We start from the raw sequence: 24,049 nt of genomic DNA, 5'->3' as shown, positions 1-24,049 counted from the left end.
TATGTCTTGATTAGGCAAGAAAATGAAATAAACGGCAGCCTGATTGGAAAGGAAAAGAAAAACTATCTCTATTTGCAGATGGCATGATCTTGTATATAGAAAATCATAAGGAATATACTAAAAAACTATTAGAACTAATAAAACAAGTTCAGCCAGGTTGCAAGGCAAGATCAATATACAAAAGTCAATTGTATACACAAGCAATGAGCAATCCAAAAGTGAAATTAAGAAAACAATTCCAATTACAATATCATTAAAAACAATAAAATAGTTAGGAATTTAACAAGAAGCATAAAACATACTCTGAAACTACAAAGTTGTTGAAAGAAATTAAAGAAGATCTAAATAAATGAAGAAAATTCCATGTTCGTGAATTGGAAGACAATATTGTTAAGATGACAATATTCCCCAAATTGACTTAGATTCAATGCAATGCCTATCAAAAATCCCTTCTGGATTTTTTGCAGAAATTGGCAAACTGATCCTAAAATTCATACGAAAATGCAAGGGTCCCAGAATAGTCAACACAATGGTAAAGAAAAGACAAAGTTGGAAGACTAACATTTCCCAATGTCATAACTTACTACAAAATTATAGTAATCAACAGTATGGTACTGGCACAAGGAGAGTATAAGTCAATGGAAAAGAGTTGAGAATCCAGAAATAAACTCTTACATTTACAGTCAACTGATTTTCAGCAAGGGTGCCAAGACCATTCAATTGGGAAATAACAATATTTTTTCAACAAATGGTGATGGGACAGCTGGAAATCCACACACAAAAGAATGAAGCTGGACCCCTACCTCACAACATACAAAAATTAACTCAAAATGGATCACAGACCTAAATATAAGAGCTAAAACTATCAAATTCTTAGAAGAAAATACAGGTGTAAATCTTCATGATCCCAGGTTAGGCAACACCTTCTTAGATATGACATTGAAAGTACAAGCAACAAAAAACAAATAGATAAATTGGACTTCATCAAAATTAAAAACTTTTCTGCTTCACAGGACACCATCCAGAAAGTGAAATGACAAGCCACGGAATGGGAGAATATATTTGCAAATCATCTATCTGATAAGGGACTGGTATCTGAATACATAAAGAAATTACAACTCAACAACAAAAAGAACCCAATTTAAAAATGGGCAATGTACTTGAATAGACATTTCTCCAAAGAAGATATACAAATAGCCAACAAACACATGAAAAGATGCTCAATATCATTAGTCATTAGGGAAATACAAATCAAAACCACAATGAGGTACCACTTTACACCTGCTAAGATGCTTACAATCAAGAAGACAGATAATAAACGTTAAAAAGGACGTGGAGAAATTAGAACCCTCTTACATTGCAGGTGGGAATAGAAAATGGTTCAGCCACTGTGGCCTCAAAAAGTTAAATACGGAGTTATCACATGCTAGATGACCCAGCGATTCCACTTCTAGGTATATACCCAAGAGAAATGAAAACATATGTTTACATAAAACTTATACATGAATGTTCATAGGAAGCATTATTCAAAACACCCCAAAAGTGGAAACAATCCTAATATCCAACAACTGATGAATGGATAAACAAAAAGTGGTACATCCATACACTGGAATATTATTCAGGCATAAAAAGAGATATAGTACTGATATATGCTACAACATGGATGAACCTTGAAAACATTATGCTAAGTGAAAGCAGTCACAGAAGACCACATATTGTATGATTCTATTTATAGGAAATGTCCAGAATAGGCAAATCTATAGAGATAGAAAGATTAATGGTTGCCAGGGGCAGGGAGAGTGGGGAGTGATTTACTAGTGGGTAGGAAATTTCTTTTGGTGATGATGAAAATGTTCTAAAGTTAAAATGAAAATTTACCGTGAATATACTAAAAAACATTAAGTTATACAGTTTAAATGGGCAAATTGTATAATCTGTTAATTATATCTCAAGAAAGCCATTAATTTTTTTTATTTTTATTTTTTGTGAGGAAGATTGGCCCTGAGCTAATATCTGTTGCCAATCTTCCTCTTTTTTTGCTTGAGGAAGACTGTTGCTGAGCTAACATCTGTGCCAATCTTCCTCCATTTTATGTGGGATGCCACCACAGCATGGCTTGATGAGCGGCGCTAGGTCTGCGCTTGGGATCCAAACCTGCGAACACAGGCTGCTGAAGTGGAGCATGCAAACTCAACCACTACACCACCGGGCTGGCCCCAAGAAGGCCATTTTTTTTAAAAAGTAGGTAATAATAAACACAAAATTCAGGAGGGTGGTTTCCTCTTGTTGGGGAGGTAAGGCAGATAAGTGGAATGGGGAGGTGCTTAAGGGCAGCTTCAACAGTGCTGGTTTTATGTTCTATTTCTTAGGCTGGGTTGTGGGTTCATGGATACTTTTTTTACTATTTTTTGTAACCTCCATCAGATATATTTTAAATATATCAATATTACATTTATTTGCTGGTTTAGGGAGCACAGGCCTGGGTGGAACCCCTTTTCTGCCACTTGTTAGCTACAATGCCTTAGGCAAGTTACCGAGCGGTAGCTTCCTACTCAAAAACAGGGACACTATCATGCACATCCTTAGGGTTATTCTTTAAAGAAGTTATTATTACAAAATCCAAAGTGAAAATCCTCTATACGTTTACCTCACTAAAATAACCATTATTTGTAGATATCCTTCCAGACTTTTCTAGAACATATGATTAAATTTTTTTATATTAAGAGGACAATCTTTAACACTGATTTTCACTTAATAAATTGTAAGCATCTTTCAAAGATAACCACTGCATTATTCACAGACATTTAGGTTGCTTTCAATCTGGGGGGATGACAAATAACAGTAAATAAACCATCCTTATATCTTTGATCGAAGTTCAATGATTTCTTCAGTCAAGGGGTGTGTGCATTCAATTTTGAGAAAGTGCTCTCCCAGGAAGTCTCTATCCATCTACACTATCATCAAAAGTTTCAGAGTAGTTGTTTCACCACAACATCTGCAACAATTGGGGAGTTATCGCCTATTTTAAAATGTTAATTTAGCAGATTAAAAGTGGTATCATTTCTGCCTTTCTTTATTAATGAAAGTGAGACTCTTGTAACGTTTTTAAACAAACTTTACTTCTTCTACAAACAGCCCGTCTCTAGCTTCTGCCTATTTTCAGTTAGGTTATTCACCTTTATTTCTTATTGATTTTAAGAGTTCTTTAAACATTAAAGATATTAACTTTTGTCTTTCATATATGTTGCCAATATTTTCCCCTAGTTTCTGGTTTTTCTTTTAGGCATTTTTACCAAACACACATCTTAAATTTCTACACAGACAAATCTAATGCTCTTTTCTTGCTTTGAAGCCAAGGTAAAAAGCTCTTTTCCCTCCAAGATGATAAAAAGTTATCTACATTTTCTTCTTATTTTGGCTTTGTTTTTTACATTTAAATCTTTAATCCACTTGGACTTTACTTTTGTACATGATGAATATGGATCTAACTTCATCCTTCCCCACCACTGGCTAAATATCCCCACAAAGATACAAAATAAACCAGTGGTGTGTTGGAACTGGTTCATACTGGCTCCTGAGAGACTGTTACATTTTCTGGAATTTGCAAGATGACTGTAAAACAGAGCCATTACTAAAAATCAAATTATATAAACTTCCAAGGAAACAAATCATATTTAAAACAAAGGTAATAAATACTCAGAAATCATTGCTTCCTAATCATTTCATTATGATTTATGCTCTTAAGGTTATTTAACGTCTATTTTATCTGTATGTGAAAATACTTTATAATGGTGTGCTACTTTGTTTCTTTTTCCAACTCAACATTTAGTGACTTCATCTTGGTAGCCTGAAATTGGCCATTATAGGAATATTTACACCACAGAAATTGGCAAGCCCTACCAACTAGGGCTTTCTTCTTTTTTCAGAGATCCTGTTGTTAAACATATACAAGCACACCACTGAAATAAGCCATTCTTTCCTCACTAATTTTAAAGAGGATCTCTAGCACTTACTAATTTGCCATTTATTCCTAAATTTATAGAAGAGAATAAGGAACTTAGAATTGAATGTATTTTTTTTCTGTTCTAGCATCACAGACTGCTTTGGTACGTTTTCATGTATTAGATGAACCTTTGGACACAGTTTCTATTTTTCTAACATGAAATCACAGCACAGCTTTGAGAATGTATTTTTCCTAAACAATTCAACAGCATTCTTAACTTTATGTAGATTATAGAAAGGAGTTAGCAAAATAAAGAACTATTTCAGGGAATAGTTGGTTACTGTATACTATTTTTAGATTAGGGCTCTTTACCGTTAAAAAAAAATCCAAACGCAAGAAAACAAAAATCACTACCATGGGGTAATCTAAATACCACTCTTGGTGTTCCCTCATAAAAATTCCTCCTTTGTATGAGGAAATAGGGATCTACACAATGGCAAGAGCCAGTGAGAGCACTCTTCTTTGACAGTCACCATCACGTAGAAAGTTAGCATTAGCAACTTTCAATACAACAACAAGCGCTTAATAAGAACACACCCAGGACCTCATCAGACTCTGGAGATGCAAATGAGACACTGCCCCAGCCTTTGAAGCTCTCCTCAGTTTTAGTGGATCAGTGGGTAGAGAATGTGTCACAAGTAGTTATAAGCATTTGCTTTTATTAGCACTGAGAGGGAAAGAGAGACAGAAACAGAGATTGATTTTGATTTGCCTTTTGAGAACAAGCATCCACTTTAAGAGGAAAAAGAAAATCAAGGTATCAAAACTGATTATTTAAAGTTTGCCCACCTACTGAGACAAGCTGATACGCCTTGGTAACTAGATCTTCAACATCTACACCAGCTAAAAGGGTGTCCCTATTTTAATGTTTTTCCTGCTGAGGTACTTTAAGAAGTCAGTGATTTATCTGCAGGTACCAATATCAACTACATCAAGTAAACCAGTATCTATTGCCTATGTATTTCCTTACCTGTCACAAGCCATTTAGATTTGAACTCTAGCTACTTCATTCTAAGTGTTTACGTTATGAAACTATGTAACAGCTCAGCAGTCTCAATAAAACAACCCCTTTTTGCACCAAAACCCAAAGACTTCACTTTTAAAGACTTGCTGTCAGTTGGTTTCTAGTAAGCATAATATCTCATATTGTAGCCTAGGGAGCAAACACAGCAGCTCCCCTTTTCATATACACAGTTGTGACTTGATATACAGAGTGATAATTTCAACCCTTTCCAATCACTAACTAATATTTTACACTTTAAAATCTACTTCTTAGGGATTTGTGCTATATATAGAAATAACCATTACCCTTTGGGAAACAATGGCTCATTTACTGAAAATGAGTTTAACAAAGGAATTACTTGGTACCAAAAAATACAGAGCAGTGAATTGGGTGACACAAATCACAGCCTCATCAGTTCATGTAACTGTATTAGGATAATTTACTTAAAAAACAAAAAAACTACAGTAACTTAAAATTTAGCTTCAACCATGTAATATCCTCAATCATGTCCTCTGTCACAAAATCGTGAAACCAGATCTTAGGTTCTTATTTTGAAAATGCCCCTGAACTCCCAATCTGAGAAAAATACCACAAAAAAAAAAAAAAAAAAAAACTTTGCAGAATGCACTATTTCTTTTCTGCCTGCAGCCTAGTTTTGACTGGTCTATGTTTCAGTTACACATTTGATTCACACTGAATTTTGTTTTAAGTATTAAGAGAATAAAGAGCATTCCAAAAGTCACAAGCTTGAAAACTTCCAGTTCCTTCTCTAGTTGGAGAGCTTGTAAAACTTATTACATGGAACAGTGAGTTGATGCAGTGACCATAAATTTCTTAACATTGTAAGTCTAAATTTAATCAAAACCCAGTCTCAGCAAGTTCTGTAGAAATAGCCTCAAAGCAGATAAAGCAAAAGTCACAAAATGTTATCCTAGAAGAATATTTTATGGGTATATCATTACATAATTCTTTCAAATTTTCTGAGGTTTAAAATTTTTCCAAAAATAAAAGGGGGAGGAGCACGATATCCTCAAAGCAGATATACAACACAATTACATTTAAAGCGAAAAGACTGAGTTGTTTTCCACCAAAAGTCTGTAGCTTGTGACATTAAACTTTTACCAGAAACCCTAGAGTCACTGGCACACAAAAGCAACCAACAGAGTATTCTAAACACTCCTTTTTTTTTTTTTTCAGATGCATTGTTCCTGGTTTCATTTATAGAGTTTTTGGTTCTATTTGTTTTGTATTGCGTTTATAGAACACTTCCTCCACTTTCAATAGGCAGTAAGTTGGACAGGTATTACTGGTAAAGTAACAAAAGAGCAAAGGTTCTGGCTCAGCCTCTAACCAGCTGTGTGACCTTGAACAAATCTCTTAGCTTCTCTGGGTCTTAATTTTCCCATTTACAAAATGAGGCAGTTACACTAAACTCATTCTAAAGTATCTTCCGACTCTTAATTCCTTTCTGATAGAGCTCTAGGCTTGTGAGCGTGAAAAAATTAGCCCTCCAAGAAAAAGGCCAAAATCTACCTTTGTAATGTTAGTAAAACAAACAGGATACAAAATTGTAAATACACAATGTAATCATGATTCCAACTCTAATAATATTACAAACATACACATTCCAGGTAAAAAAATTGGAAAAAAAAATACACCAAAATGCTATCAGTGGCTATCTTTGAGTTGTAGGTTACAAACAGTTTTTCTGTATTTTTCGTTTCCTACAATAAACATATTATTACTTTGATTAACAGAGTGGGAGGATGGAGTTAAAGAGATTATTTAATTTTTTAATCTCTTTTTTATGTATTAAAGGGAATTTTACATTTGGAAGGCATTCTAGAATTTGAATGAATTTTTCAAAAACAGTTGGAGTTAATCAGAAAAAAAAAATCTCAGTCACATACCTGATCTCTGTCAACAATTATACAAAAGCTGTTGGTTATTTGCCCTACATTAGTAAACTTTAAGGAGGTACTATATTTTTTCACTTATACTGAAACCAGTAATAATGATAGCTAACGTTTACATAGTGCCAGGCATAGTTCTAAGATTTTACATATATATTGATTCATTTAATCCTCACAACAACCCTATGAAACAGATACACTACTACTACCATTTTACACACGACAACCGGGAGGCACACGGAGGTTAAATAATTTGCCCTTACCTAATAAGGGGTAGAGTTAAGATTTAAATCCAGGCAGTCTGTCATCAGGGTTCAGGCTCTTAACTACTAAACCATACTGTCCCTCTGTACTTAAATGTTGTCCTCCTCAGATCATTCTTTAACTGCTTTAGCTCTCAAAGTCCTTCTAAACTACTTTTCTTTAAACTGAAAATAAATAATATGTAAGTACTAGGATAAAAAGACTTGCCAAACTTTTAACTTGCTAGCTTAAAATTATGATTCATTTCTAAGTCATTACTTCAAAGCTACAGGGAGTATAATTTAATCTCCATACCTATTACTCTGGTAAATAATATTACAACATCTGAGGAATTAAACTAAGTTTAATATCTAAGTTTATTAAGATAATTACTAAGTTTAATATCAGAATGTTTTAATAAAAGAAGGTGCTTTATTGATTGACTTTATTTGTCCTCATGAGTCTTCTGGGAAAAGAGTCCCTAAATCCAACTGTTGTACCTTTCTAAAATTTCTACTTTATTGAAATACTTTAAACTGTGTTGTAATTAATTAGTTTGGTTTTTAAAAGAATACACATCAATATTTTAAACACTGGCTTTAGTACACACCCAATTAATATCGCAATAACCCCAGTTACTATGACATGCAGAACCTGGGATAAGAACACAGAGGAAGCCAACCAATTAAACCTGGTTGAAGGTTCTCACCTAATTCTCTTAGGCAATTCAAACCCAAACCAAGTATACATGTGTCCCTTTTTCTGTACAGTATCCACATTGCTTGCCAATTTTTATGGGTTCAGGATTACTTGTAATAAAGCTCAAATTTCCCCACATCTGTATTACTAAATTTCTAGCCCTGTCAAAGTAAATATATAAATCGACAGTTTCCTATTTTAAAAAATTACAAAGAGAGGGAAGTAGAGGAGAAAATGGGGGGAAAAAAACTTTGCACCAGGCTGCCTATTAACTTAGATGTGCAATGAGACAATCACCAGATAATTGTACCCTTTGGGTACTCCTGTACTGGTAAGATAATAAAGTGAAACAAAGTCACCTGGCTTATTTCAATTTACTTACACAATTTGCAAATCTGCAGCTCTCTGCCATGGTACATTAACAAAATTAGCATGTAAGAAAAATCACCTGCTTATGTAAATTGAAGGATGGTTTTTATCCATGCAGTCGGGAAAGAAAAAAATTAGCTGCAATCTGGGTCAAATGACTAATTTTATGTATTTGTTCAAATGTCTCTCTTCACCTTTTCTCTGTAGCTCAGAGCAAGAATTTTAGGTCAAGGAATGAACGGATAAACAAAAAGTTTCTGTGTTGTCCATTCCCCTGTAAGGGGTTTGCTGCCTGACACAACTGAGCTCTAAACTACTTAAATTGAAAGCAAGACTGAGAACTTTATCTAGATAACAAAACCACAACACTGAGAGAAGAAAGAAAAGAAATCAATGGGGGATATCTGATCTAACTGGGAAGGAAAGCAAACATGGCAAGGATCAGGTACCAATTTTACCTTCTGCTACTTTAGGCAAACAAGGCTTCAGAAAAGAAAAGGAAAATACTCCAAATAATTCAGGGCAGGCAGGACGACTTCTCCACAGAGAACACTATTTCAGTTTGCCCTATAATGTACCCAGTCAAGTTCTTCTGAGTTTGGTATAAGTTAGATGAATTCGTTCTTGGTCATTAATGACTGCTTTCCCAGCATCTGATGCTGGAATTCATCCCTCCTATTTAAAACAGACTCCATCTCCAGGTCCAGGGGTGGACCTGATTGCTCCAAAAGTAATCCTATCTCCACTGACAGTGATTGGTTCAGAAATGAATATACAATCCAATAAAGGCCAAAGAGACTCTAGAACTGTGCTGGTTAATAAGGCAGTCAGCAGTCATAATGGGCTACTGAGCACCTGAAATTTGGCTAGTCCAAATCCAGACATGTTGAAAGCGTTAAGATACACACTGGATCTTGTACACTTTGTATCAAAAAAAGAATGTAAAATATCTAATAATTTTTACAGTAATAACATTGAAATGACAATATTTTGGATATAGTGAGTTAAATAAAATATATTACTAAAATTAATTTCACCTGTTTCTTTTTACATTTTTAACGTGGCTACTAGAAAATTTAAAATCACGTATGTGGCTTGCATTATATATCTATTGGGCAGCGCTATGGGTTTGCTGAGGGCTTCTGTGAAAGTGCTCCCATCCTATTGTGAAAGAGCTTTAGGAAGTCACGCCCCCTCTCTGTCTCTGGGCATTGTACACCCTGAACTGCTACAGCCTTAAAGCTGTGACACAGCTTATTTTCTGGGAGGTCTGTCTGCAAACTAGTAAATTCCCTACCCAAATTCAGAATATAAAAGAGATTCCCCCCAAAAAACCAAAACATTTTAAATCAACTTACTAGTTAATGTAAGCACTGGCCTCCAAGTCATTACTAACAAAAAAAGACAAAATACTTAATATTCGACTTTATTTAAAAATCACTGCTCCAAGTATTTAGGAAAGCAAGCAAGTCTAAAGCACTAAAAAGGTAACGTACTATCAGGAAAATAGCATCAAATTTACATTTAAGAAGGAATTAATTGCCCATTTGCAAATAGGCAGGCTCTTCACAACTGAACCACAATATGTATAATCCTCACCGATAAGTCAGTAATAGGAAAATAAGTCTCTTGGACAAACGGCACATTTAAAATCTGATTCCAAATTTGAAAACTCTATGAAAGTTATCACACTGGAACAGGGTTACATTTATCTCATTCTTCCTTTAAACAACTTTAGAAGCTATTCAACATCAGTAGTCCTGAACAAAGTTGTCTGGTAGTCACTAGCAGACTCTACATGTCCACAAATAATGCCATGAATTTACAAATTTTGCTTTTGCTTTACAATTAAAATGTGCTTTACAAATTTTAATGTGATTTTATAATAGAAATTTAGAAAACACAGGATTTTACAAATGAGGAAACCAAGACAGAAAATTTAAATAATCTTATCAAGGTCATAGAATTGTTGACAGCAAGGCGGGGACCAGAACCTTGGCTCCTAACAAATTTAGTTTAGTATTCTATTATCCTACCATTAAAAAAAAATTCTTCCCAAGGAAACAGCACCTTGAACATGATAACCATCAAGTTCTCTGGACTATTCAACTAGAAATAAAAACAGGATTTAGGAGAATTTTATTAATAATAAAAGTGCTGCTTATACTTAAGATATTCCTTAGAATCAAACATATATATACATCAGAGGGAAAAATATCATACACACAATCATCCTCTCGAATGCCATCAATGATCTACTTGCTAAATTCCATGGCCTTTTTTCCACCCTCATTTTCTTTGTCTTTTTTATCTGCATCAAAAATCACTCCCATCTTCCTAACAATCTTCTGCCATGCGTAGTTGTCAATCACTACGAACACATTTTTCTATCTGACTGCCCTTTAGATCCAACCTCCAATAATTTCTTCCACCTACAACAGAACATTCCCTAAGGCTCAGACCTCAGCTACCTCTACTCTTCTATTTATATATCTAAAAAATAAAAAAAAAAAACCATCAGTTTGAATAAATCACTTCCTTACTTAGAAACTTTCAATGGTTGCCATTCCCAGTGTTTCAACCTTTTTCATTATTGCCTCCTCAAGAGTGTTTTTAGACATTTTTCTCCCTAATCACCCCCCGACTCCAATGAAATTTTAATACCATACATATGCTGTATAACTGTTCATGTGGTGTATGTATATATGTGCTTTTTTCAAAAAAGAGTCAGATTTTTTTGGTTTCTCTCCCAAGTACCAGTGGGGTCTCAGCTCTTCAGCAGGACAGTCCAACCTTTTCAGGATCTAGCCCTAGCCTGCATCTCCACCTTTATCTCCTATCACCCCCTGCATTGCATTTTATATTTCAGCAACTCCAGTTCTGGAGTCTCCTGCATATGGCCCCATCCACCTAGAATACCTTTCCCCATTAGTTGACTCGATCATTCTTGAAATTCAGTTGAGGTATTATCTTTTCTAGGAAGCATCCACACTTTCCACAGAAATCCCTCCTCATGTTCCCATAATATCCATGGACTATCTGTATTGCTGCATTTATGGCAATGAATTATAATTATTCACTTACAAAACTCTCTCCCCCACTAGATCATAATCTCCATTAAATCCCTATCATCCAGCACAGTGCCTGGCAACAGTCAACACACAATAAATGAGTATTCTAAGAACAAGTGAAAATAATATTTTCTCATGTTTTTATTTAACGGTTTCAAATTTAGTTTCAACTGTCCATCAAGACTCCCTGAAAGCAGGGATGTATCATTTTTCACACTGTTTACTTAACTGTAAGCTCCTTCAGGACAATATTATGACATCTTTATATCCCAGTACCAAGCACAGAACAGATAATAGCAGAAGCTTGGTAGAGGTTTGCAAAATTATTTCTAGAACTAAACATCCTCATTAGTGCCTACAATAGTGCTGGTCCATAGCAGGTTGACAATAAAAATGCACTGACTAGAGATTTCCAACAATATCAAAACCTTCTACTTTTTGATAGTAGATATGATTCAACCAGCAAACTAATTCAAAACTCAGATGTGAAACTGCTTTTAGGTAAAGAGCATCAATCATGATCAATGGCAGACATCCCTGTATACACTCCCTCTACTCACACAATAACAACTATTAAAGCTCAACTCAATGTAGTTTCCTTAGAAGTCATCTTTTCATAATGCCAGAGTGCCAGTGCCAGAATTTTTTCTAACGTCTCTTTGCTAGGTACCTTAGAACTACTGACTATGTCTATGATGACTTGTCACATGCTTATTGACAGTATTACAACTATTGCCTCAGGCACTCTCTGTGTTACCCCCAAGCAACAAGAGGATCAAACTGACAAGCTATTTTAGTTAGGAAATCATTGTTCATCTGCACTAGATGACCCAATCAACAAATAATTCACTGGAGTATTATGGATGCACAGAGAATCCTAAGTAAAACCCAAATATAATCTTATAATGCTTCTACCCAATGGCTTCTTTCTCTTTCGTTGGATGACAAATGGAAAAGTTTCTCTGGCCTTGACAATTTCCATCAAAGAAATCCAATCAGCATATTAAGGAAATATACAGTATATAAACAGTTGATTCTTGAACTGCCAGGATCATCAACAAATCTAATAAAAACCACCAAGAATAGCCACTCAATTCTACAATATAGAAGTCAGTGAAAACTCTAATGCTCCAAGTTGTGAAGATAATAAAACATTCCAATACTCCATTAGAGGACAGCTTTTTATATCAAGGAACATTTCTATAGTTGCCTATGCTTTGAGGGTAAAGCCCCAGAACTTAGATTCAAACAATATTCAGTTGATACATTTTGCAAATATTCTTCTTCTAACATAGCATATGAAAGGGAACTATAGGGGCCAACCCCGTAGCTGAGTGGTTAAGTTGGCGCGCTCCAAATCAGCGGCCCAGGGTTTCTCCAGCTTAGATCCTGGGTGCGGACCTGGCACTGCTCATCAGGCCATGCCGAGACAGCATCCCACACAGCACAACTAGAAGGACCTGCAACTAGAATATGCAACTATGTACTGGGGCGGGGGGAGGGGGGGGACTTTGTGGAGAAGAAGGAGGAAAAACAAAAAAAAAAGAAAAAGAAAGGGAACTATATTTGCCCCCAATTCTTCTTCAAGACCTGCACCAGTGGTACTAATTGATGGCTAAAAACGTTGTATATAATTTCGAGGGATACTGTTGTTTCAGCTTGTTTGAAAAGGCAATTCTTTCTGAAATGTCTTTTTTTAATAAAAAATATTTGTCTTTCTTCTTCTAAGCTGATATTCAACAGTGTAACATGAAATTTCTCCCCAAGAATAAAACGAGTTTCTTGTGTTGTGGTTTTGTTTTATTTTTGGTTTTCGAATACAATTTGGGTAATCTTCTCAGGAGCCTAAGTACAAAACGACTTCCAGACTGTGGAGTTTCTATTGCCAAGAAACCAGTTCGATATCATTAGATTGTGTTACTTTATTCTCTAACTCTCTTTGCTTTCTCTACTCTATGACCATGAAACTACAGTTTCTAAAAGTAAGTTCGTTTGTAGTTAAAATTAACAATATAGATCTCCACATTTCTGGTTTCACACGGATGCTTTGTTATGTCTAGAAGAGCAACCGTTTCCTTTTTACGGTGCAGGCTTCGCTTCTTCGAAGCCCTTTTCACAAAGCAGACCCCGCAAAGAATCCAGCTGTGGCTGTTAATCTTGGCTGATAGAGAACCTTCTCAATACTACAGATTCTTAACCTGTAAAATAGGTTAACAGTTAATAACAAAATACACTTTAGTATACTACTCTTTCTGATGCAACTAACTCCAGGATTTGCCCCAAACATATCCCAAAAACATTCCCCATTTTTCCAAATTATAGTTTGCTATTTGAGGAGGAGGAGGAGGACCAGAGAAAACATCAGAAAAAAATGATGCCTCTAATTTTCACAAGATGAGCAAGCTCGACAATCTCCGCCATACATAAGGATTTACACTGAATAATTTTTCATTAAATCACACATATTTCCCCCATCTCACTGGGATCTTCTTTAGCTATTCACACATTTTCATCCAAACAAGCAAAATGAATTTCCACTAAAGCTGAACTTTGACAATGAGGATGTCCTTCACTTGTTATATCCTGAGAAGAAAAAATTAATTTCCTTCTCAGTACGTAAATCCATAATACTTTCTAAAACAGTGCAAATGATCTAACTAGAACACCTATCAAGTCCACACAAACATGTATATTATACAATTTTTATGTGTTTGTTTCTAATTGAGAGAACAGGACAGAATACATCCCCCCCAACTCTAAATTCAACCTTCCTATCTCCCTGGCAAATAGTACAACTAAGGGGACACTCCACGGTATTTAAAGTCATGTCTCCAAAAATAGTCTGCATGTTGATTTCACCTGGTAAATCGGACCATTTATGAAGCCACTTCCATGCACATTAACACGACAATTTGATTTTTCTACCAACAGTAACTATGACAAAAACAGCTAACATTTATTGAGTGCTTACTGTGCTAGACAATGTATTCATTGGTTTAGAAGGATTACCTCATTTAATTCTCGTACCAATCCTATGAGACAGGTGCTATTATTATCCTCATTTTATAGATGAGGAACAGAGAGGTTAAACAATTTATCAAGATCACACAGCTAGTAAGTAATTAAGTATCACTACAGTGATGCTTATGTTTTGAATTACTTAAAGCAACCTGCTGAAAATATTAGACTAATAAAATTCAAGTTTTCCAACATTACTTGGAGGACAAAGGCAAAAGACCAAATGAATCACAGGTTCTTTGATCTTTCAATTAATCAGATAAGTAAAAAACACTAATTTTATAGAGTAGAAGGTTTTCCCAGACTCACTCTTATCAAGGTGGCAATAATGTGCCATTAATTCAATCTATGATATTTTAGGTTGCCAGTGTCAAAACTGCCCAGGTTTAGCAGTCCTCAAACCTCTCTCCATGTGGTTAACTTCCTCCAACTCTCTAAAGTATACACTTCATGAGCCCCTGAATTACAGTATTATACTGGAATACTCTTTGTCCCAAAGTTGTCACATCTTTAAGCACAGCATACTTATTTTCCTCTGGCAAATGTGAACTACAGACAAAAAGGTATTTATAATATCCTCACCACATGACTGAGGTTTCTGTTTCTGGGTGGTTTTGTGTTTTGGTTTTGCATCATGAAAATGTCCATATAGGCATTTGGAAGGCTTGATATCTGATAAAGAAGGTCAAGGTATACATGATCCTTTGATAACCCATGAACAATATTCTATCAGTGGCAATGAATGTATCTTAGGCTACCCCATGATCATATTACCAGGTAAAGTGGAACTCTCTGAGATAAAACACAGCAGACAGTTGTTAATGAAACCTTAATTGAACTGTCAAAGCACCATCTTGACCAGCAAGCTAACAAGTAATTCACCAGTTTTACACAACTGTCCAATACTGATAAGTTATTCCACTAGTTAAATTCAGCAGAAAGATAAATCAAGCCTGGTAGACTAAACTGTTTAGCGACAAATCTGAATAGCAAAATGCTGTATCACTTCTACAAATATCTCTCCTTGTCCACACAGAGGAACAACAATATCCCTCAAAATTATAAGCAACGTTTTTAGCCATCAGTTAGTACCAGTGGGTGCATGTCCAGAAAAAGAAATGAGAGCAGATACAGTTCCCTTTCATATGCTATGTCAGAAGAAAAATACTTGCAAAATACATTAAATATATTTGAATCTAAGTGAATCTTATAATGCCCAAGTAGTTACATGGTGCTTTGAATCAAATGAGGTATCGCTGGAAGAATATTTCTACGTTCCATTTTAATCATTTTAGAAAATAGTTTTTTCAGACTCATTAGGTGCTTTGTAAATTAAAAAGAAAAATTCTGGTTCAGTTAGTTAAAAATATCTTTAGTTTAGGTTTCAGAATCCTAGTGCAAATTCACTCTGGTTTGGTGTTCAAATCTCTAGTTTTAACAATCTTACTCAGGTCATATAGCAGTTAAATTCCAAATATAATAATCAATTCAGACAGCAAGTCATCAATATGTAAATACAAAAATAGAAAACCATTTGCATACTAAAATACACACCTGGAACTCTTCCCCTTTTTTCATGCCAAATTTTATTTCACCTGTGACAGCTGATAAAAACATTCAACGCAGCTAACGAGAAAAACTTGGTTAAAGAACAAAGAAGGACCTGACCAGGAGATCAAGTAGCCAAGTAGCACAGATGCCCCAGCACTGTACTAGGTGCTGGGGAGAAAAAAAACGTTCTCTAGTAGACACAGTCCTTACCCTCAAGGGGCTTACAAATGTAGCCAGTGACACAAGGCAAACAAAACAACTGGTGTAGGACAGAAGATGGTAGGCAGAAGGAGGTACTTCAAGTGCATGGAATGAAGTCCACACGGGGCAAAAGGGGTCAACCAATGAAAGAATCTAGAATGGTTTCAAATGAAACACATTCGGATTTTCATATATTGGTAATTCAGAATACCCACTACCAGAACGTTTGCTGTGGGAGATGTTTCAGTACTCCACTTCCTCTCCTCCCTCCCCTTTAAAAAAAATCCTTTCCCTTAGCACCGACTTGAAGTTAAAACTTTTACAAGTCAGAGCACCATTTGATTGAAATGTAGGTGAATAACACCTTTAGAATATAGTCAAGAACGCTGCAACCCATTTCCCTGTCAGTATCTCATTCTTAGCACTGGATGCAAAGCACTAAAAAGAAAGAAAGCATCCAGGTCTAAGAAAATCCAAACAAATTCTCAGTAAATCAATGACAAAATTTAAAGCAAGAAACAACCTTTTTCCTGCCCACCCTTCCCCCTATCCCTCAAGCTTTGAAATCCTCAAGGGTAAGGCAAGGAATGGAAGTTCACAGTGCAATCCCTGAGGATAGGATACGGAAGGGAAGAGAGGAAGGCAGGAACAGGCAGGTCCCTGAGCAGAGCGACTGAAGAGGCACCATTATTGACCACACTCTTTCCCACCAGGAAATCCCACACACCTTGGAGAAGGGAGCGCTGCAGCAGCAACCTCCATGGAGAGCTAGCTGGGAAAACACCGGAATCTACTAGTTTAAAAAAATATCAGATCACTCAGTAACCTAGACGATAAAATCTGAAATAAAAATAAAGATGGCCCGATATAATGCAAAACATGATACTCATATCAATTACAGCCTGAAAGACAATGACAAAAGGAGATATCTACCAGGCTAGTTCCAAAGAGTTCATTTTCCTGTGGTTATGGGGGCTTTTCTAGATGTTAACAACAATCTATTTTCGAATGCACTGAAAACATCAATTCATCTATCCACACCAGAATACTTAATCCTTGGGAAGAAAACTGTTTGCTCTAGTTTTGATAGGAATAGGACCCTACAATGATAAATACATTTTATTATAAACTACTAATCTTCATCAGAAGGGTAAATAGACGAAGTGTTGCACATAAGAAGCCTTTAGACTTTCAAAAATATCCTAGCACTAGCAAAAGTAGAGTAGTTTCATATGTTTAAAAAGTATACTTCCTACTACAGCAACCAACGAACAGATAACAGCAATTTAAGAGGCACTAAATGACACTAAATAACACTAAAACATTATACTGAATGTGGGCCACTGCATAGCTACAGTCTACTGACCTCATTTGTGGTACTCATGTGTGATGCTATATTTAATGCATTCTTATCAAAAGGCTAAAGCTACATACTTCCCAACTGTAGCTTTATGGTTTAAAATAAACCACTCAAGCAACAACGTAACTGGTTCAAGTAAGAACCCTATCTTCCTTCTGGGGATCAAGATCACAAAGTAAGCAACGAAAAGACGGGAAGGATAGCAAAGTATATCCCAATGACAAGGCTATCATAAGGAATCCAGTCTGGGTCAGCTGTGACATTTGCTACAATTGGACAACTGATTTCAAACTAAATCAAACATGAGAGATGACCAAGGTCTTTGGAGGAATAAGCATTTCATACATTCATCTATTGATCCTGCATTCAGTGGCTTGCTAAGGTTCTAACCAAAAGTTTGGTAGACAGCAAACTTCTTGTGTATTACTCATCAGAGGGTGCTCCACCAAAATGTGCCATGACTCAGAAAGTGTAAGCGCAGATAGCCAACGCAGTAGGCCTCTTTACCACCTAAGCGGGGGTAAGTGGCTTCCTACAACTGAGTTGAGAAGCTTGCTCCACTTGGGTCAACCTGGAGAAAACCACGAGAGATGACTCTCCCAGTCACAACCATAAGAAACCTCGAGACGTTGAGTCTTTCCTATGATACTCACCAGACGACACCAAAGGCTCCGTATCCGATAGGTCTATCCGGCTCAATATCCAGCTGCTGTTGTGGATGATGCGAGTGCTGATGATGGTGCGCCTTAACTGTGGCAGCTGCGGCAGCCTGTACCTGAGCTGGGGCTGCTGCAGCTGGTCCAGGAGCCTGACCCGGTGCCGGTGATGGGAAATATGGCTGTTGTTGCCCAGGGTTTAACATGGCTGCAGCTGCGGCCGCTGCTGCGGCCGCCGCAGCTGCCGAAGAAGTATGCTGCTGGACAGGGTGTACCGCAGCAGCCGACCCCGGATGAAGATGGTGTTGAGGGTGGTGGTGGTGGTGGAGGTGAGGAGGAGGGAGGTGTGGAAGGTGGTGGTGATGGTGGTGGTGGTGACCTGCTGCTGCTGCAGATGTACCGCCATTGTAAGCCGCCATCATTTTTGCGTTGGCTCTTGCGCCACAAAGAGACATTCAAAAAAATGCCCTTTGATTGGAAAGCAAACTGGGTCAAGCTGTCATTTGGCCATTTAAAAATGAAGAGAAACCACTCACTCCACCTCAAAAAACATGGAGCGGAACTGGCTCTATGTCTTCATCAGTCAATCCAAACGAGTTAGAGGATCGTGGTGTTTAATTTTGGGGTGAGCGTGTGTGGAAGGGTGTGGGTTGCCAAAAAAATAAAAGAACATAAAAAAAGGAAAAGAAAACAAAAAGGAAAAAGGGACCCCTTCCCCCCAGGCTTCCTGCCACAAGTGGGTACTAAAACTCCATCCTTACTTCGGGGGAGGTTCCAACTTTGAATGTGGGAATAAAGGCCAAACCTCCCGACCCCCTGAACTCCACACACGAAAAGGATCAGGTAACACACCACCCTTGGAATCTTGTAAGAGGGTTGACTCATCTACCCCTTCCATTCCCACATCCTTTTCTAAACACCTACCACCTCCTCAAAAATACAACTGTAAAAAATTCCAACCACCCCAAATTTTAAAAGATAAGGGGAAATTTTCAGGGAAACCAGCTCTCCCCCCCGCCTCGAACTCTCAGGCCTTCCTACATCTCCCCCTACTCCTGGTCAGGCTGACCTGATTGGAGGGGGGGGGTACAAAACTTTCCCGAACAGGAAAGAGCCAGGGAAGGAGGCAGGAGGGACCGTGAGCAGAGGAGGCGACAGGGCAGGACGGAGAGGAGAAAGAGAACCGGGGCAAAGTGAAGGTAAGGAGGTGCAGGGAGGAATGAAAGAGAGGTGGGCAGCTCTCGGACGCCCAGAGGGAACCGCCCCGGGATGAGCTCAGGGACCCGGGGCCAAAGAATACGCGCCCCGGGAGGCGGGCGGGGTGCAGTCGGAAGCGGGCTGACTCCTGCCCCCGCCGCCGGCTGCTTCTGCTGAGGAGGGTTGGGGGGGAGAGCGGGTGGGTCCCCCCAGCGCGACGGCCCCCGCAGGGCTCAAGGCTGCTCCGTCTCCCCCCCTCCCCCCCACCCGGCTTCCGTCCCCGCGGCCGCTTTCTCCTCAGCCGCTGCGGCCGCTTTCTCCTCAGCCGCCGCCTCCTCAGCCGCCGGTGCCGCCGCGGCCGGACTCACCTCCCCTAGCAAAGCCGGATAGAGCGGAGCCAGCGGCGGACACGCGCAACCAGCCGCCGAGGCCCCGCCCCCGCCTCACACTGACCGGCTGCCCTGGCCAATCCACGCCCACCTGTCCGCGTCCGCCTCCAATCCTGGGCCGGGAGCTTCAGACAGGCGCACTGTTCGACCAGTGGCAACAAGGTGTGGGTCTCCTGGGGAAATCCCGCCTCCGACCCGCGATGGACAGAGAGAAAGACCAATCAAAAGGCAGAGTTTGATCTGACCGACAAGGCTAAAAGCGAATTAAAAACCAACGATCTCCGTGACATTTTCATTTGCCTCTCTCCTCTTTTCTTTTTCTTCTTTTATTTTTTTGGCAGGAGCAGGAAGCTGCGTGATAATCCCGCCTGCAAAAGCTGGAAGAGAGGGTGGAATGAAAGAACCAATCATCAGCCGGGAACCAAGAACAGAGCAACCAATCCTTGGCTTGAAGATGAAGTGGGATGGGACTGGGGCCAGATAGACACTTGATTTGACAAATGGAAAAAAAGATTGAGCTCGGTCCCACCCTTCAGATCTCCTATAGGTCAGGATTGTGGAGAATTCGCTGTCATATCAGCGACGACCTCTTCAGGGGGCGGGGCCAAGTAAAGGGGTGTGGTCTACAGAAAAGGGGCGGGGCCGAGACAAGGAAGGCGGGGTCCAGATCATCGCTGGTCTATTGACAGGAGCAATCTAGTGTCCCATTTTAAGATGTAAGAATTGGAGAAATAGGATGAGCAAAAAGGGGTGTTGAGCTTGAGAACCTGCAAGGTCCAAGGTTACTAAAGAAAATAGTCATAGAAGAAACTAAGTAGACTGATGGTTCATAGCCCAAGGCTGGTTCTCCATGGCTGATCCTGATCTTGGCAAAAAGAGGCATTATCTCCAGCACTCACATCCACTCTCAGTGGACATAAGGTTATCCATACAAATTAAAACAACGACAGTAATACACTTAACCACAAAAATGACAGTTTTCTCCTGTATTTTCTAAGTCAATAAGTTCTTGTCATTGAACTCTTACTAAAATAACATTTCTTTCACTTTCACATAACCTCACTCATCTGAATTTACTTTTCTTTTAAAATATGAAACAATAAGCTTACAGATCCTTATCCTTATTACAACTCTGCACTCAGAACCCTGGAGATCGTCTATGATTCCTCTTTTGCCTGCCCACTCTTCCCCTTCTAATCAATCATCAAGTCTTAAACACTTTGAAATACTTCTAGACACCCCATCTTCTCCCCAGTTAGCACAGTACTGTATTACCCAAACTTACATCACTGACATCTTTAACAAATCTCCCTGCCTACAGGCTAGCTCTCCTCTAATCCATCCTCCACTGAGAGCATAGCATTCTTTTAAAAATACAAGTCTGACCATGCCCCTACCCTTGAATAAAGTCAATAAGTTTAAATAGCGCAACACCATCTGGTTCCCGCCTTCCTCAACAGCCTTATCTCTCACCTCCACCCTCTTTGCTTCAGACATTCTGAACTTTTTTCAGTACCTCAAATGGTTTGTTGCCTCCAAGCCTTCCTGAATATCTTTGGCCCAAAACACTCCCCACCCACCTTCCACTCCTCTAACTTATCGTTCAGGCTCCACATAAATTTTACTTTCTTTTTCTGGAAAGCTTTCCCTAACCCTGTTGCAGACTATGAATTTGGTTCTGTATCTCCATGGCACTGTCTCCCTCATAGCACTGAGAACTCTATATTTTAATTGTTTACTGAGTTTGACCAGGATACAAAGCCTGTCTGTCCCACTCAGTGTCATATGCCCGGTTCCTAGGGCAGTGTCTAAAAGGTGAAGAAACTCAATTAAGATCTGCATGAGTTACGGAGTGCAGGAGAAGCGGGTACCAATCCAAGCTCTGCCATTTACTAGCTTTATGGCTTAGGCAATTTAGCTAACCTTTCTGAGTCTCATTTGCCTCAACTGAAAATGAAGATAATAATATGTGCCTCATCAAGTTGAGGTGAAGATTAAATGAGGTGATGTATTTAAAAGTTCTTGGTAAATAGTGAAAGTTCAGTATATGTTCATTCTCTTTCCCTATCCCCATCTTCACGTAATATTTGGGATGCCTTTCCAATTTCCCAGTGCATGTCAGTGTCCTCCAAAGAGTAGTTTCCTAGAAACTTCTTAGAAATGCAAAGTCTCAGGTTCTACCCTAGACCTACTGAATCAGAATCTCTTGGCTGGGGTAGGGGGCCAGGAGTCTGTTTAACAAGCCCTCCAGGTGACTCTTACACTCAACAAAAGTTTGAGAAGCACTGGCCTAGAGAAAAAGGGCTGAGTCCTCTTTAACTTTGTTTACTTTTCAGCACCCAGTATAGTACCTAGGACCTTGAAAGTGCTGGATACATGGGAAATAAAGAAATACATCCAATCCACCAGAAAATGATTACATATTAAGAGCTGCTTATTCCTTCCACAAACATTTATTGAGCTGTGTCTAGGCATGGTGCTAGGTTCAACAATGGGGGAGGGGAGGTACATGAATTAAAGTCTCTGCCCTCTGGGAGCTCTAGGTCTGGTGCAGGAGTTTCCAAAATGGTGTGTGCACACTCCGGGTGGTGCACAAATGAGCCATTAGGCTCCAGGAAGAAATTAATACAACTTCTATTTCTGCCTATTTTTTATTGCATCTTTTAAAAATGTCCATTTTGTCAGTGTTTTATAATGTACATAATATATGTAGTGTACATACATATAATTTATACATAAATAAAAATACATAAATTGGAGATACATGCTCAAAAAATTTTATCAAAATTATTGGGAAATCACTGGTCCAGTGACCATTTAATGTTTCTGGTTTAGATCAGCTTTGGCCGATGGAAATAATGAGAGCCCCATATGAACTTTTAAATGTTCTGAGTCAGATTAAAAATTTAGAGGAAACAGGCAGAATTATTTTTAATACATTTTATCTAACACAACGTATTCAAAATATTATAATTATAATATTATTATACCATGTTACGTAATCAATGTAAAAAATTGTATGTGTATTATATTTTGATACTAGGTCTTCAAACTCTGGTGTATATTTTGCATTTACAGTACATCTCAATTTAATTAAAAATTCAATTTCCTCAGTCACACTAGCCACATGTCAAGTGCTCATTAGCCTCATGGGGCTCATGGCTACCATATTAGACAGCACAGATCTAGATCATGGGTTTGAATCCCTGTTCTGCCCCTTACTAGCTCTGTGATCTTGGGTAAGTTCCTTAACCTGTCTTAGTCTGAATTTCCTTGTCCATAAAATAGAGAAGATCCCTGACTTCTCCAGTCGTTGTGATGATTCGAATAGACAATAATGGAGAGCACAAAGCCCAGGGCCTGCCTGGCTCCTCATCAGTGGCAGTAAGTGGGGTGTTTATTATTAGTATTACAATCCAAGGCAAAGTGTCTTAAGTGTCAGATGAGAAATACACTTTGGGCACTGCTCAGCTCATGTCCCCAGCATTCCATCCACGTGGAGCTGGTCTGACAGCCACCCAGTTCCCCTGAAACACATCACCAGACAGTACAATATCCGGCCCTCTCCATTGCGTTCCATTTTCAGGAGCTGAGCATGATGAACGGAGAAGTCGGAAGTGAGTCAGCAGGATAGCACTTAGAGCCTAAAAAAGCAAGCAGGACATCAGAATGCATAAGCAGGAATAGAATGTGCAGGAAGTGGGAGGTGATCCCTTTTTTCCAAGAACTGGCTCCCCCAATGAGTTGTCTGTGGAGACTGTACAACTTGGGCCAGGCCTGGGGGATTACAGGACTACAAAGGGAGCAAGTCACAGTCAACAGCGCTGGGTGCTCAACACATGTTATCTCATGTGATAAATCATCACTACACTCCATTTTTAAAATGAAGAAACAGATTCAGGAAGGCAAAGAAACTTACCGAACTTCACAAAGCTAGGGAGTGGCCGGCTCCCCAGTGTGTAGTCTTCCCACTGCACCACACAGCTAGAGGGAATGGTGGGGGAAGCGATGCTCTGGAGTACAGGGAAGAACAGGCCGAAAATCCTTCCATTTTTCAAGCCTGACAGCCAAGGGGCTTCCTCACTGGGTCCATGATACCTTGTCAACATTTTTTATCCAAAGCTTCCGGAGGTGGGAGGGAAGAACCACCACTGGCCTTTCAGCGGCACACCCTTCTGGGTCATGCTTCCTCCTGCAGGCCTGGAATATCCTTCCACCTCTTCTACCCAAGAGTTACTCACTTTTCAAGGCTCTGCTCCTGGAACCTCAGATCTTTTGTAAAGCCTTTCTCTGATAGGAGGCCTCCTGGATCTCTTCCTCTAAGTGGAACTTAGACCTTCAATGTCTGCAACATTTATTTGAAATACGTGATGCTG

At 38.6% G+C, this 24,049-nt stretch overlaps 1 protein-coding gene across 1 annotated transcript in view; it reads right to left on the bottom strand.

The window, feature by feature from the left end:
• NLK (nemo like kinase) overlaps positions 1–19,738 on the bottom strand; it is a 167,828-nt gene extending 148,090 nt beyond the window's left edge. The window contains exon 1 of the mRNA XM_001504107.7: positions 18,085–19,738. Coding sequence (XP_001504157.2) covers positions 18,085–18,542 — 458 coding nt within the window. The 5' untranslated portion in view covers positions 18,543–19,738. The remainder of the gene's footprint in view (positions 1–18,084) is intronic.
• Between the last annotated feature and the right edge of the window lie 4,311 nt (positions 19,739–24,049).

Source organism: Equus caballus, chromosome 11, assembly GCF_041296265.1.
Source record: "Equus caballus isolate H_3958 breed thoroughbred chromosome 11, TB-T2T, whole genome shotgun sequence".
Classification (NCBI taxonomy): domain Eukaryota; kingdom Metazoa; phylum Chordata; class Mammalia; order Perissodactyla; family Equidae; genus Equus; species Equus caballus.
This window is presented reverse-complemented; position numbering and strand designations above follow the sequence as displayed.